Source organism: Schistocerca cancellata, chromosome 2 (assembly GCF_023864275.1).
Source record: "Schistocerca cancellata isolate TAMUIC-IGC-003103 chromosome 2, iqSchCanc2.1, whole genome shotgun sequence".
NCBI lineage: Eukaryota > Metazoa > Arthropoda > Insecta > Orthoptera > Acrididae > Schistocerca > Schistocerca cancellata.
This window is the reverse complement of record NC_064627.1, coordinates 1,118,255,259-1,118,272,695: the sequence shown is the minus strand read 5'-3', so window position 1 is coordinate 1,118,272,695 and position 17,437 is coordinate 1,118,255,259. Positions and strand designations below refer to the sequence as shown.

The window sequence follows — 17,437 nt, the reverse complement described above, 5'->3', positions numbered from 1 at the left end:
AAACAAATACGTAATCAGTGCCGTTTGTTGCATTGTAAAATGTTAATTACATCCGGAGATATTGTAACCTAAAGTTGACGCTTGAGTACCACTCCCCCGCTGTTCGATCGTGTGTATCGGAGAGCACCGATTTACGTAGGGATCCAAAGGGAACGGTGATGGACCTTAGGTAGAGAAGAGACTGAAACAGCACATTACGTCCAGACGCTAACACCTTTTTATTGGTCTTTTTCACTGACGCACATGTACATTACCATGAGGGGTGAGGTACACGTACACACGTGGTTTCCGTTTTCAATTACGGAGTGGAATAGAGTGTGTCCCGACATGTCAGGCCAATAGAAGTTCAATGTGGTGGCGATCATTTGCTGCACACAATTGCAATCTCTGGCGTAATGAATGTCGTACACGCCGCAGTACATCTAGTGTAATGTCGCCGCAGGCTGCCACAATACGTTGTTTCGTATCCTCTGGGGTTGTAGGCACATCACGGTACAGATTGTCCTTTAACGTACCCCAAAGAAAGAAGTCCAGAGGTGTAAGATCAGGAGAACGGGCTGACCAATTTATGCGTCCTCCACGTCCTATGAAACGCCCGTCGAACATCCTGTCAAGGGTCAGCCTAGTGTTAATTGCGGAATGTGCAGGTGCACCATCATGCTGATACCACATACGTCGACGCGTTTCCAGTGGGACACACTCTATTCCACTTCGTAATTGAAAACGGAAACCACGTGTGTACGTGTACCTCACCCCTCATGGTAATGTACATGTGCGTCAGTGAAAAAGACCAATAAAAATGTGTTAGCATGTGGACGTAATGTGCTGTTCCAGTCTCTTCTCTACCTAAGGTCCATCACCGTTCCCTTTGGATCCCTACGTAAATCGGTGCTCTCCGATACACACGATCGAACAGCGGAGGAGTGGTACTCAAGCGTCAACTTTAGGTTACAATATCTCCGGATGTAATTAACATTTTACAATGCAACAAACGGCACTGATTACGTATTTGTTTATATGTTCAGATGCGCGAACTAAACTAACGGGGTTCCATATAAAAAAAACGTAGGTTTGTGTTAAAAAACATACTTCCGTGCATTTTTTATGGTTTTTATTAACCAATTACACTAGCCCCTCTCCTCACATTCGGTCTGTGGAATCGATTCGTCAGTATTTGATGTGGTTTACGAAATATATCCAGCGGTAATGTTAGGTGACTCACCCTGTATAAGCTTTAAATGTGGCGTCGCATTCAGCCACCCGAGAAAGCGCTCGGCCTGTTATCGGGGCCCCGGCGCAGCCGTGGCGAAACGCTGCGGGCCGTCCGTCAGCCGCTGCTCGGTCCACCTGGCACAGCCGTGCGGCGGCGCCCCTCCCATTATGCTCCCCGTTCCCAGCCGCGACGCCTAATATTAGACGGTCAACAGTCGACCGGTGGCCCGTCATGGTGCGCTTCGCGAATCCAGCCCGCCGAATGACTCGCGACATGGGCTAGGCTCGGCCGCGCCGGAACGATGCTCTGCGTGGCGGCGCAACCGCACCATCGGTTGAGCTATTTCGTGAAGCGCGTGTACGCGTGTGCCATGGGCGATAGTGCTTCCAAGAACGATTATATGTGTTTGCGAATTATTGCCCGCAAGTAAGTGTTCCTTTCCCGAACGCCTTAGATGTGTATACCCACGTAGTAGCGCTGACGTGTGCTAGTGTTGAGTTCCTTGTGGTAGAAAATGCCCCTACTTGTACTCGTACGAAAAGTGTGCAGCGACGTCGGCGAAGTCGGCGGTGGCAGCAACGACGAAGAAGCAGTAGTGTTTGAAAACGCCAGATAGTCCGCCCTGCCTTCCCAATGCCTCCACGTTCGCGTGGCTCCCTCTATCATCCCGATGTAGAGATGAATGCCTTTCGTAGAACAGTTCTGCGGCGACCGGCGAACGTTTGCTATTCACTGCTGGCACGGTCGCAAGCTCTGTTCATTCCTGTAGCGAGGTTAGTAACAGTTTGGTTACGAATTTTCTCTGTCTCTTACAGTAACCTCTTTCCAATCAGTAATTAATTTGATCTCTGTTACTGGGATTGGCGTTAGGTTTCGAACTGAAGAAGAACGTTCCTTATACTTTTATTTTTGAGTAGCTTTACAACGTATCATACCTGGGAATTTGATCTTGCTAGAACATAAGCACTAAAACATATTAGTCTGACACGTTAGTTTACAAACACGCACGTGTATATATATATATATATATATATATATATATATATATATATATATATATATATATATATATACGCAGAGAGCAGACGCGCGTATCTGCAGCTCTTACAGGCTATTGATATTTCCAAAATGGAGAAATTCAAACAATAATCTTAAATATATTATAAATGAATGCAACGGACAATATACTGCTTAATAATTGCGACATAACAGTGCTACTATCTATGGTGATGTACTGCGTTACAGCTTCACCAGAATTGCAAAAGCGGAAAATTTTTTAGTTATACACATTTTACTTTCTTTGGAACGTAATTGATCCGCACTGCGTGAACGATTCTCCTACACATGCGACCTAAACGTTATTTCAATAACTCTTCTTGCAGAATAATAGCAGATAAATACTCTTCACTTCCTTGAATTTAGACATCTTTACCTACATTCTGATTGCGGGAAGTTGTGCGATTTGTATTAAGATAACATGCACATCGCACATCGGAAAAAGCGTGAACAAATGAAAACGCAATACCTGGAAAAATCGACTTAAAGAATTTTATAAAACTTACTTTGAAATAGTGCAAGCTTCCTCTTAATTTCAAGTAAGTATTTTTGGTAGTAAATAGCGTTATATTTTGTGCAACAGTGATAAGGATAAGTAACTCTTCATCGAATTTGGAATGCTACCAGGTATTATTAATTAGTTCTTTGAGACGCGTCACTTCTCTTGCTTTTCTAAAAGATTCGTTATGACCCCTCATGTAATACTTAAGCCACTTTTTCACCACAAACAATATATATATATATATTAAACTTGCTGTAACACGATACGACATTGGAACATCGATGAGGCAAAAACGATACTTAAGTTAGAATGAAATATGAAAAATAAATTGAAATTGTTTTACTAGTAAAATGAAAAATGTAAAGTTATAATTCATGAAAATTAATACAGTTTGATAAGGAACATCAATTAGGTACAATTTAAACAAAACTGATTACGAAAACATAGAATGGTAAATGGGCTTATATAATGTAGGAATACTTTAGGCAGGAATAAGGGGTTCAAAATGAACATTCATTACAGCAGAAATTTCCATTGTTTTCTTATACGCTGCAACACACGAAACATATACAAACATACACAAATTTCGTAATATTTACAACAGCTGTAATCGTCAAAACAGCTTTCATCAATGTGGCGCTTTTCTTGAATGTCCGACGCACACCTGCCAGCAGCAACACACTGTTCTTGCAGTGACAAATAATGAAGTTGCCTACAGCTGAACCGATACAACAGCCCTGTAGGCGACACACTGCGAGACAGAGGTGTGAATTTTTTGTGCACTTTGGGACACTTAAAAAGTATTTTTCACTAACGTAACTAAAAATTTCCATTTATTGACTTGCGTCACTTTTCTTGCAGGCGTGCGATATCATATTTGCTATTCATTATACAAAAATCTATAAACATTGTGAGCAGCTATGTACATTATTCCCACATTATTTTCAATATATGGTCTATCTAGCGTACACTTTGATGGTAAATGAAATTGTATCTCATGAGGATAATAAAATCTGTACCATCATTTATGCAATACCTTTCGGCTTACGTATGAAGTCGTCATTCACGATTCTTCTGGAAGTTGGAAGTAAGGAGGGAACACAGAGGACTTTTATGTATTGTAACATTATTCTTCGTGGTCAAAAATCAGCCGTCCTGTACTTTTTAAACTAAAGTGGTACGTACACAAAAAGTTTCTGGAAATAATTATTTTCCATTTGGTTTCTTCGTTCGGTGCATCCGTGATATCCCACCGTCTTGCCACTTTGTACTCGCACAAAAAACTCAGTAATCACATTCCTCTTCGCTTCGTCTGCTACATCGCATCTTTTCTAAATTCTCACTTTGTCTCCTCCTGTCTCGAATATTTGTGTTTATTATATAAATGCCGTCAAGAATATTCCCCTACATCGCCTTCACTAGTTGTTTGGTGCATTCTGGAAGTTTTCCCCATACTTTCCAATATACACTCCTGGAAATTGAAATAAGAACACCGTGAATTCATTGTCCCAGGAAGGGGAAACTTTATTGACACATTCCTGGGGTCAGATACATCACATGATCACACTGACAGAACCACAGGCACACAGACACAGGCAACAGAGCATGCACAATGTCGGCACTAGTACAGTGTATATCCACCTTTCGCAGCAATGCAGGCTGCTATTCTCCCATGGAGACGATCGTAGAGATGCTGGATGTAGTCCTGTGGAACGGCTTGCCATGCCATTTCCACCTGGCGCCTCAGTTGGACCAGCGTTCGTGCTGGACGTGCAGACCGCGTGAGACGATGCTTCATCCAGTCCCAAACATGCTCAATGGGGGACAGATCCGGAGATCTTGCTGGCCAGGGTAGTTGATTTACACCTTCTAGAGCACGTTGGGTGGCACGGGATACATGCGGACGTGCATTGTCCTGTTGGAACAGCAAGTTCCCTTGCCGGTCTAGGAATGGTAGAACGATGGGTTCGATGACGGTTTGGATGTACCATGCACTATTCAGTGTCCCCTCGACGATCACCAGTGGTGTACGGCCAGTGTAGGAGATCGCTCCCCACACCATGATGCCGGGTGTTGGCCCTGTGTGCCTCGGTCGTATGCAGTCCTGATTGTGGCGCTCACCTGCACGGCGCCAAACACGCATACGACCATCATTGGCACCAAGGCAGAAGCGACTCTCATCGCTGAAGACGACACGTCTCCATTCGTCCCTCCATTCACGCCTGTCGCGACACCACCGGAGGCGGGCTGCACGATGTTGGGGCGTGAGCGGAAGACGGCCTAACGGTGTGCGGGACCGTAGCCCAGCTTCATGGAGACGGTTGCGAATGGTCCTCGCCGATACCCCAGGAGCAACAGTGTCCCTAATTTGCTGGGAAGTGGCGGTGCGGTCCCCTACGGCACTGCGTAGGATCCTACAGTCTTGGCGTGCATCCGTGCGTCGCTGCGGTCCGGTCCCAGGTCGACGGGCACGTGCACCTTTCGCCGACCACTGGCGACAACATCGAGGTACTGTGGAGACCTCACGCCCCACGTGTTGAGCAATTCGGCGGTACGTCCACCCGGCCTCCCGCATGCCCACTATACGCCCTCGCTCAAAGTCCGTCAACTGCACATACGGTTCACGTCCACGCTGTCGCGGCATGCTACCAGTGTTAAAGACTGCGATGGAGCTCCGTATGCCACGGCAAACTGGCTGACACTGACGGCGGCGGTGCACAAATGCTGCGCAGCTAGCGCCATTCGACGGCCAACACCGCGGTTCCTGGTGTGTCCGCTGTGCCGTGCGTGTGATCATTGCTTGTACAGCCCTCTCGCAGTGTCCGGAGCAAGTATGGTGGGTCTGACCCACCGGTGTCAATGTGTTCTTTTTTCCATTTCCAGGAGTGTAGTACAATGCTACGTTTTAACACTGTAATTCGCTACTCCGCATACAGTAAGTGTTGTCGCCATACCTGATGATGCTTGTGACTATATATATATATATATATATATATATATATAGAGAGAGAGAGAGAGAGAGAGAGAGAGAGAGAGAGCATGGACGGGAACTGCTAGAAAGCAGGTCACGAAGCACATCTAAATTACATTCAGCGAATTACTCGGCAGAGGGCAAGCAATAATAACACGGCTATTCTTACTTACAGGAATAAAAATTGTACTGTTTTTCCGTCGAGTTGCCTATATTGTAGAGACACATCACCGGTTTTTACCAATTTTATATACCTCATTTCAGAAATCTGATGTCTGGTACGATAGCGATTTCATGTAGGAGCGTTCATGAATTGTTTTATTACCTGGAACCTCAGTTTCGTAATCGTCCAAAATTTCCTCCATCGCTTCTGGACGTCTGACATACCTTTGCACCTCTTCGCGAACTATCTTAAATTCAGAACTGAAAATCGTTTTAACTTGATAATCTCACAGATTTAACAAAAATGTTGGCCGCCTTGGTTCGCGAATTCAAAATAAGAGTCGCTGCTGCATGTTACGTGTACTAGCCTTTTCAACTGTATTCACGTAAACATCTGTCATGACTCAGCCCAATCTCACAAAAAATGCAAATACACACCCATCTTAAATAGCAACATTAGTATAGTATATGTCTTAAATGAAAACCAAACTACTGGTTACAGTATCTTACTTTCCGAACGCTTCAGCAATGAATTCAGTCTTCATATTTTCTCTGTCGTACGGAATGAGCTTTCATCAAATGTGCAAGGAAAAGGAAATTGTTTAAAAACATTAAGACAAACATAGCAGTAGAAGTGTCTACATATTAGTAGAAATGATGTGCTGTCTTATGAAAGTGATCAAAATACCTCTGTATAATGTCAAATATTTGATAATTACTTCCTTCATGTAACTCAGAAGATTGCCATGGAGAGTTCAAAGTATGAAACAATGGAACACATGCAAGAAACGGTTTTCCATTTTACACGCAAACGAAATTTTCTTCGCTGACTGCTAAATAAATTAAGAATGTTATTAATTTCCTCTAAACCAAACCTCTCATAGAATTGATAACATCTTGAATACTAATATCATTTTCTTCATATGGGAGCAAATGCAGTGTATTGAGTCACTTATGCAATGCATTACTATCACAGGAATCATTTCTTGCCGGACTGAAATATGGTACTGTCAGATTACTTTACAAGAAAGGTGGTAAGGCGTATTAGGCAGATTAGATATTACCGAACAGTCTCACTACTTACCTCTTTCCCGAAAGTACTGGAAAAGTATAGTACACAACAACCACAATACACCTCTTTCAGAATAAGATACTTTCATTTGGGATTGCAAAAGGATCTCCCACAGAACATGTTATTTTTCAATTCACTAATCAGATTTAAAAAATTTAAATGACGAAATACTGACAACTGATTTTGTCTGTGATTTGTTAAAAGCATTTGATTGTGTAGTTCATCGTATTCACACAAGCTTACATTATGGTATCAAAGATATTGCTGATAACTGGTTTCCGTCCTCTAACTAAAAAGACGCAGAGATGTTCATTAAGAAACCCAGGCAGTATGCATAGCGAAATACTGTCTTCAGAATGTAGAATAGCACTACAGGTGCCCACGGGGATCGATACTGGGTCCGCTCTAGTTCTTATTATACACTCCTGGAAATGGAAAAAAGAACACATTGACACCGGTGTGTCAGACTCACCATACTTGCTCCGGACACTGCGAGAGGGCTGTACAAGCACTGATCACACGCACGGCACAGCGGACACACCAGGAACCGCGGTGTTGGCCGTCGAATGGCGCTAGCTGCGCAGCATTTGTGCACCGCCGCCGTCAGTGTCAGCCAGTTTGCCGTGGCATACGGAGCTCCATCGCAGTCTTTAACACTGGTAGCATGCCGCGACAGCGTGGACGTGAACCGTATGTGCAGTTGACGGACTTTGAGCGAGGGCGTATAGTGGGCATGCGGGAGGCCGGGTGGACGTACCGCCGAATTGCTCAACACGTGGGGCGTGAGGTCTCCACAGTACATCGATGTTGTCGCCAGTGGTCGGCGGAAGGTGCACGTGCCCGTCGATCTGGGACCGGACCGCAGCGACGCACGGATGCACGCCAAGACCGTAGGATCCTACGCAGTGCCGTAGGGGACCGCACCGCCACTTCCCAGCAAATTAGGGACACTGTTGCTCCTGGGGTATCGGCGAGGACCATTCGCAACCGTCTCCATGAAGCTGGGCTACGGTCCCGCACACCGTTAGGCCGTCTTCCGCTCACGTCCCAACATCGTGCAGCCCGCCTCCAGTGGTGTCGCGACAGGCGTGAATGGAGGGACGAATGGAGTCGTGTCGTCTTCAGCGATGAGAGTCGCTTCTGCCTTGGTGCCAATGATGGTCGTATGCGTGTTTGGCGCCGTGCAGGTGAGCGCCACAATCAGGACTGCATACGACCGAGGCACACAGGGCCAACACCCGGCATCATGGTGTGGGGAGCGATCTCCTACACTGGCCGTACACCACTGGTGATCGTCGAGGGGACACTGAATAGTGCACGGTACATCCAAACCGTCATCGAACCAATCGTTCTACCATTCCTAGACCGGCAAGGGAACTTGCTGTTCCAACAGGACAATGCACGTCCGCATGTATCCCGTGCCACCCAACGTGCTCTAGAAGGTGTAAGTCAACTACCCTGGCCAACAAGACCTCCGGATCTGTCCCCCATTGAGCATGTTTGGGACTGGATGAAGCGTCGTCTCACGCGGTCTGCACGTCCAGCACGAACGCTGGTCCAACTGAGGCGCCAGGTGGAAATGGCATGGCAAGCCGTTCCACAGGACTACATCCAGCATCTCTACGATCGTCTCCATGGGCGAATAGCAGCCTGCATTGCTGCGAAAGGTGGATATACACTATACTAGTGCCGACATTGTGCATGCTCTGTTGCCTGTGTCTATGTGCCTGTGGTTCTGTCAGTGTGATCATGTGATGTATCTGACCCCAGGAATGTGTCAATAAAGTTTCCCCTTCCTGGGACAATGAATTCACGGTGTTCTTATTTCAATTTCCAGGAGTGTATATAACTGACCTTCCATCATATATCCAAGAGACAGAAATAGTTCTCTTTGCTGACGATGCTGATATTGTAATCAAGTTTCGCTGAGCAATTTCAACACTTGGAAATGCAAATAATATTTTTGATAATTAATATTTAGTTATCTGCCTATGTAATGCCACTGAATTTAGATAAAATACAGAACATGCAATTCAGTACTGCACAAAACCTGACTATGAGAAATAACGCACGACGGAAAATCAATAAATGAAACGTTATAATTTCAATTTTGGGTATTTACTTGGGTAAGAACCGAAACTGAAAACGTATAGATTTTCCTAAACGCAAAAGCTTTGCAACTCTTGTGTTACGGTAAATACCAGTTCTTTGAGTTGGAAATGTGAAAAATTTGACTTATTGCTCCATTTTTCGTTCTCTAATGTCTTATAGCATCATATTTGGTGTCATCCAGGAAAAAAGTTTTGTTGTGCAGAAGCGTATAATAAGTGTAATGAGTTCTGTGCACTGTAAAACCTCTTGTGTACAGGTCCTTAAACAGTTCAGCATACTGACACAGTGTGTGTGTGTGTGTGTGTGTGTGTGTGTGTGTGTGTATGTGTGTGTGTGCGTGAAATCTTATGGAACTTAACTGCTAAGGTCTTCAGTCCCTAAGCTTACAAACTGAAACGTCCCCTTAGAAAAATTTATACACGACTGTGCTTAAACTGACACACAATAATTTTAGCGCAACACAATCTGACTATCAAAATTCCCTACAAAAGAATGGCCCAGACAAACATTAAACTATACCTTTCACAAATCACTTACCTCACAAAAATCTTCGTTACTCGAACTACTGCAATACAGCGAGCGACACTACTGCCAGCTAAATAAAAGATTCAAACTACGGAAGGCACCAACTACTAGTAGGCATAGTTAGCAAATGAAAGATTTTAATAGAGAACAAACAATGTACTTACCTTAATAGTCATAATATATATAGCAGTTCATGACAAATTTCAAAACTCCGCCATCTCTCTCCCCACATCCACCACTGCTGGCGGCTCACCTCCAACTGCGCAACGCTACGCGCTGTTCACATCCAGCTGCCGCTGCCCAACACTACAATGGCAGACAACAATGCAAACTAGCCACAGGCTGCACACAGCACAGCCAGTGATTTTCATACATAGCGCTACGTAACGTTGCGAATAAGAAAACATAAACAGCCTACTTACAAAACTACTTAACCTAAATTATCCTAAGGACAAACACACACACCCATGCCCGAGGGAGGACTCGAACCTCCGCCGGGACCAGCCGCACAGTCTCATAGCACATTTACTCCTTATAAAGTTTTCTGCCGACAATCAATCACAGTTTTTATAAATACAATATTATACGTAGAAGGAGAAATGATTTACATTGGTCGTCACATAGGCTTAGTGTGGAACAGATAGGAGTGATATTGAACATAGTTAGCTGTAGACCACTGGACGCCTGTTGCAAAATTAGTATAACTTAAGCTATCGCGTGAATGCTCAGCAATGTTGTCATATTTTTCTGCGACAATTTGTACTGTTATTGTAATACTGACTCGCTTCATGTCATAGCGAGGAGTAGCAATTATGATCCATGGAAGAGACTGATAACTAATTATTCTATGTACCGCTAAATCTACATACAGGTCATTAATCTACTCACAACCTGAAGAGGCGTGTGGGGAAAGTACTTAATGTGTTACTGTCACTTTTCTCCTTTACCATTCCAGTTGCGAATGATCCGCAGAGAGAAAACGACTGCCGGTGACCTCTGTGTATACTCAGGCATACCAGCTGTATCATCATGTCGTCGTGGCCTTTCCGTTGACTCTTCTACGGACATACGCTCTCTTAATTTCAACAGTGAAACGCGTCTGGTGTGCACAAAACTTCCCTTGTAGCATCTGCCACTGTACTCGGATGAGCTACTCCGTTACGCTTTCGCGCTTACCAAAAAATCCTGTGATGAAACGCGCATCTAATTTTTCCAATCTTCTCTATTTCCTATCTGAGTCCTAACTGATAAGGATCCCAGACTGAGGGAGCAATATTCAAGAATTGGCAGAACGGTAATTTTGTAACATACCTCCTTCGTGGCTAGACTACACTTCCTAAGGATTCTTCCAATGAATGTCATCTTCCTTCCCTGCAACTAATTTGATATGACAATTCCAAAAAATTGTTCAAATGGCTCTGAGCACTATGGGACTTAACAGCTGTGGTCATCAGTCCCCTAGAACGTAGAACTAATTAAACCTAACTAACCTAAGGACATCACACACATCCATGCCCGAGGCAGGTTTCGAACCTGCGACCGCAGCAGTCGCGCGGTTCCGGACTGAGCGCCTAGAACCGCTAGACCACCGCGGCCGGCTATGACAATTCCCCTTTAAATCACTCCGTACCCGTAATACCGGATATTTAGTGGATGTGAATGTTTCCACTGACTGTTAGGCAAAGTTGTAGTCAAATAATGATGCATCTTCTTGCCTGTTTGTGCTAAATACGTTACATTCGTTTAAGTTGAGAGTCAATTGCCGGTCTCTGCACCAGATGCCATCTACTGCAGATTTTCGAGCATTTCGTAGTGGTTTCTCTACATGCAACATCATCCGCGAACAGACTCCTGGAGCTTCTTACATTTATGTACTCTCGTTTATGGTCCTATAACACTCTCTCTGGGTACGACCGGAGATATTTTACGTAAAAAGTTTTCTTCCCGTTAAGAGTGACATGCTAAATGCTATTTGATAGGAATTCTTCAGTCCAGTCACTAAGCAAATGAACACAAGTTTGTGTTTCATTAATTGTTTTTAATAAAAAGTGGAGCAAGGAGTTTATCATTACGTTGGTTCATTTGTCTGACATAAAAATTTCTCTTCTACCTAACAATATGTAGACATACTTGCCCAGTTATGGTTACGAGTCTCTTAGAAACATGCTGTTTCTAACCTAAAGAAAATTCTTGGATTTTGTACGATGAACTATATTTTATTAAGACTACCATTAATGTATATCAAGTGTTTGCGCAATACGGAAACCCAAAATAATTCACAATCGGTTTAATATGCGATATCTAAACTAGTTTTTCAACAAATAATTCGCAAAACGACTATTTTTTGCCTTTTGGGAATATTTTTTAATTTTGTTTATATACTAGGTTTTGGAACAACTAACCTGTCTCCTTTAAATAAAGGTACGATATGGTTTCTTAATGAAATTTTAGAAGTGGTGTATAGGTTTTAGACGAACGTTAGAAATTAAATATGCTGTCAAGTAACACAATAATAAAATCCAAGGGATGACTTCACTCGACGTCTTATTAAACAGAGATGACTTATAAGAGAGCTAATGATTCGTGGTACACGCTTGAAGGGACTCTAGCAATCCGAACAATTGGAATCAATATATATAATGTTGTTGTAATCTGCATCTATATCTATGCTCCGCAAGTCACTTTACGGTTTGTGGCGGAGAATACCTCTTGCATGATTGCCTCTTTTCACCTTCCCTGTTCCATTCGTGAATGGCGCGTGGGAACAACGGTTGTCGGTAAAGCTCCGCATTAGCTTTAATTTCTCGAATTATCGAATTTTTAGTATTACATCGCTCCGTGATGTACGAGGGTACACTGAAAGTTAACGCCTCCGAATTTTGTAGGTAGAACACAAAAAGCTTTTGCAGTAAAACAAACGTTGTTAACTTTCTACATCTTTATTCTTCATGTCTATATATTTGCAGCATCCCACTGCCGCTACAAGGCTCCGAACCGTAGCGTGAAACATTGCGGTGTGTAACGCAACAATGTCGTTGCGTGAGAAACAGCGTGCTGTAATCGAGTTTCGATTTCGAGGGACTTCGTCCACACATGGAGTACCCTCACCTTCTTCATGACAACGCCAGACTACTCACAAACTCTGCAACAACCCGACGCATTGGGTTCACTGCAACCGATCGTTCTCCATACAGTCCCTATTTGGCCCCATCTGATTTTCACGTTTCCAAAACTTACAGAACACCTTCGAAGACTTTACTCTGATAGTGATGGAGCGGTGCCAGTAGACGTGACACGGTGGTTCCGTCAAACATTCCTCAGCGACGGTAACAGAAACGCGATCTCTCGTTCAGAGAAGCGATTTCGTTGCGAGGGTGACTATGTTGAGAAATCAATTTGTAGACATGAAGAGTAAAGATGTAGCATCGGATGTTGCAAGTGTTTTTACAGTTAAAAATCGGTAGAATTACTTTCCAGCTCGCCCTCGTATAATGTTTCTGCCGTAACGTCTTCCACTGGAGTTCGTGGACCATCTGCGTACTGCTTTCATGCAGACTGAACGATCGTGTAACGAAACGCGCAGCTTTGCATTAGTGTCTATCTTTCCAGTTAGTAAGACCTGGTAAGGGTCTCAGACTGATGAGAAATACTCGGGAATCGATGGCAAAGTGTTTTATAAGCCAATACTTTCGTGGATGAAGTTGAAGGAATCGACGAAAGAAAATGCTAACACACAAGAACGTATTTTGCGTTACTGCATGATATACGTTAGGTTCAATTCAAAGACAGTAAGAAAAAGCAAGTTATATCGTAGACAGCACTTTATAGCAGTACATATGTAACTACTTGTTACCTGCATGTACTGGACAGAAGAGATGAAGTGCTCATGTTCATCCTTTGTCAATTGTGGGTTAGCGCTTTGTTCCGCCGAGACCTAGATTTCCTTAAAATTCTTTCTGTGCATCTCAGTCTCATATCTTCTTTTCCTTCTATTTGTTTTATGGCTCATTCCACTTCAGGTCGCTACGGATGGTAACTGACAGGCATTTTACGGTACTTACTGTCACCAGTAATTTGTCGCCAATAGTGTAATCGTACAGTAATGAACGTTTTCGCCTATTTATGCGCAGTACGTTACATTTATTTCCTTTCAGTCCTTGTACTAATCACTAATCCTCTGCAAGTCATTCTGCAGTCCTCTACAGCCTTCTGGCGCTGCTGTCTTCGTACAAACATCATCAGCTGCGAACATCCTTACGGCGCCTCCGATGTTGTCCACTAGATAATTTATAAACACTATGAAACGTCCCCTTAGAAAAATTTATACATGACTGTGCTTAAACTGACACACAATATTTTTAGCGCAACGCAATCTGACTTTCAATAATCCCTACAAAACAATGGCCCTGACCAACATTAACCTATACCTTTCGCAAATCACTTACCTCACAAAAATCTTCGTTACTCGAACTACTGCAATACAGCGAGCGCCACTATTGCCAGCTAAATAAAGGATTCAAACTACAGAAGGCACTAACTACTGATAGGCATAGTTAGCAAATGAAAGATTTTGATAGAGAACAAACAATGTATTTACCTTAATAGTGTTGAAAAATCATAATATACATAGCAGTTCATGACATCCAGTCTTACAAATTTCAAAACTCCGCCATCTCTCTCCCCACATCCACCACTGCTGGCGGCTCACCTCCAACTGCGCAACGCTACGCACTGTTAACATCCAGCTGCCCAACACTACAATCGCAGACAACAATGCAAACTAGCCACAGACTGCACACAGCACAGCCAGTGATTTTCATACAGAGCGCTACGTGGCGTTACCAATATAAGAACCTAAACAGCCTACTTACAACACTGCCTAACAAAAGAAGTGAAGCACCCAGCAGGGCAGGAGCAAATGATACGATACCTCACGGATTAGAGGGTACGCGATGTATTTCAGTGATTACAAACCCGAGTTACAAATTTACAAATAACTTGTAAGTATACAGATATCGGTCATGTAGCTGACGGATCAAATGGTAGAAATGGCTCTGAGCGCTATGGGACTTAGCTTCTGAGGTCATCAGTCCCCTAGAACTTAGAACTACTTAAACCTAACTAACCTAAGGACATCACACGCATACATGCCCGAGGCAGGATTCGAACCTGCGACCGTAGCGGTCGCGCGGTTCCAGACTGTAGCGCCTAGAACTGCTCGGCCACCCCGGCCGGCAGCTGACGGATCGAATCTATCCTTAGGGTTCTTTGCTATAACGCAGCTTCATCGCTGATGTGGACGCGCCATTGTTCTAGAAGGGACAGATTGGCGACAAGAGATCGTTTGGCGCGGTGGAGCGAGTCGCGTCAGAACCATCACGAGAGTAGGACGCGTATGCTTACGAGAAAAGCGATCGTGGTGAAAATAATAATTTTCGAGCACAGGATCAATTTCGTATCTAGGTAATTATTATATAAGTGAAAGGTGACCCTACCGTAAGGAATCAGCAATGCTAAACTCATATAAGCTCGTGACGAATGAGTGTAACGGAGTAAACTGAGTGCGATCAGAACACGTAGCGGCGTAATATTTGAAATTAAAGTGAAATAAATTGGCTGTGTCGTGTAAAAGTGTTCACGTATTGCAGTCTTTTCATTATTAGTAGACTGTTTTCGAAGGGACTCAGTTATAGAACAGTGTGGGCGAATATATAGGGCGTGCGTCGTAGGCACACAGTCAGAACTTTAGTTTTCGCGTACGTACCACGGGAGTCAGTTCACCCTCCAAAACTGGCTTCTTATGAATGCCAGACGCCAAATTTTCCAACCAGATATCAAGTATAAATAACACGGGCGGCGCCTTACAAACTTGGCAGTATGAGTCCCACCTTAAGTAAGACGTTGCAACTCCTCTAGCCTGCATGCGTGCACTGATTCGATTATGAAGGGTGTCACAAAGCAGTTGTGTCCTCCCCTGAGGCAAACTGGCCCATAACTGCTGTAACCGGTGGTGGACATCATCGATACTGGCACCGTGAAGCAGGTCTAGCTAGTCTCACACATATTCTGTCGCGGAAAGATCTGGTGGTCTTGCTGACCACGTTAGTACCTCAGCATCACGAAGACAGCTCACAGAGAAAGTGCCATGTTTGGGCGAGTGGACGAGCATTGTCCTGTTCAAAAATGGCACCACGATACTGCCACGGGAGAGGGGAGACGTTTGTGATGTGCCGTTGTGGCGTCAGAGTTGCGTCAATCCCTGCCAGCCGTGCCCTGAAGTCATACAGGATGGCTACCCGTACCATGACCACAGAGGTCACATCACTGTGCCTCTCCAAAACCTTTTGAAGAATGGGACGTCTGCCCATGTCACCGCTACAATCGCCGATGAAAGTCGCCGGTGTAGAGAAGATCCGCGATTCACCACTGAACATAATGTGACGTATAACGAATCTCTTACGTTGGGATAAATTTATTTTATTTTTTGTTAGATGTTTTCGTTAAATAGCTTAATAAATTGCAATTAGGAATAATTTAATTAAGCAGAGTAGAAAAGATAAAGTCAAAGAGATGTTCATTGGGCGGACATTGTCGTAATGTAACGTCATTGTGTTGTTCGGTTGTTAAAACAAGTCGTTTGAAAGGAATTAGTTCGGGGACTAGAATAAACTTGCACATAATAGTTACGATTCGGTGTTCCGACAAAAGGGGTTAACGTCAGTGTTAATTTGAATTGTGGGCGACAGGATTAGTTTTGACAGATACGTGAAAACGGACGTAACGAAAGTTGTTCACATATCATCCTTAAACGTGACGTTTTATTTAATTAACGATTGCGGGCTCATTAAAAGCTATTATCTCATGATTAGGATCAATCCCTCTTTCCTCCTAGATAGTGATCATTCATTAACATTTACGTCATAAGAAAAAGGATTATTAATAAAAGTGATGTTAAATGACAATTACGTGTTATTCTGTTAGTATGGAACCGATGTAATATCTCTGAAATGACATTGATATATAATTTGTTCAAATGGTTCAAATGGCTCTGAGCACTATGGGACTTAACATCTGTGGTCATCAGTCCCCTAGAACTTAGAACTACTTAAGCCTAACTAACCTAAGGACATCACACACATCCATGCCCGAGGCAGGATTCGAACCTGCGACCGTAGCGGTCGCGCTGTTCCGCGCCTAGAACCGCTGCTTGAGATGCGCTTCAGAACGTATTCACATCTGCTTTTAAACTGAGAGAGTAACTCTTCGAGGTCGATAGAGGTCACGACCGAACAGCAGAACGGAACACAAACGACTTGTTTTAACAACCGAACAACGCAATGACGTTACATTACGACAATGTCCGCCCAATGAACATCTCTTTGACTTCATCTTTTCTACTCTGCTTAATTAAATTATTCCTAATTACAATTTATTAAGCTATTTAACGAAAACATCTAACAAGAAATAAAATAAATTTATCCCAATGTAAAAGATCCGTTATACGTCACATTACGTTCAGTGGTGAATCGCGAGACCACCGCGGCCGGCGTATAATTTGTGTTAAATACTGAACTGAGATATGAAGTAAATTGAAATTAGTGAACGTTTGATACTGCGACTATAGAAGCAGAAGCGCTTAAGGTTTCTCTTCTCTAAAATGGCAAAATAGGTACGAACTTTACTTCTATAGTCGACATTATGTATTGCAAAGACATTAGCATTTCATACTTATTTTGACGACGTGCTGTTAAACAAAGGAACGTTTAGTCTCTGTACGAGTAATAAAATTAAATCTAAAAGCATAATTAATAACGGCGAACTCCG

At 43.5% G+C, this 17,437-nt stretch overlaps 1 protein-coding gene across 4 annotated transcripts in view; it reads left to right on the top strand.

Moving 5' to 3' along the window:
* The window catches only part of LOC126163160 (inward rectifier potassium channel 4-like), a 717,192-nt gene that overhangs the window by 189,352 nt on the left and 510,403 nt on the right, over nt 1-17,437 (top strand). For 2 of the 4 annotated variants that reach the window (XM_049920098.1, XM_049920093.1), the window contains exon 1: nt 1,501-1,986. The exons of 1 other annotated variant lie outside the window; for it this stretch is intronic. In XM_049920098.1, the coding sequence (XP_049776055.1) occupies nt 1,847-1,986 (140 nt within the window). In that variant the 5' untranslated portion in view covers nt 1,501-1,846. Of the gene's footprint in view, nt 1-1,439; nt 1,987-17,437 lie in introns of those variants that run through there. One more of the 4 variants, XM_049920094.1, reaches the window with a different exon arrangement.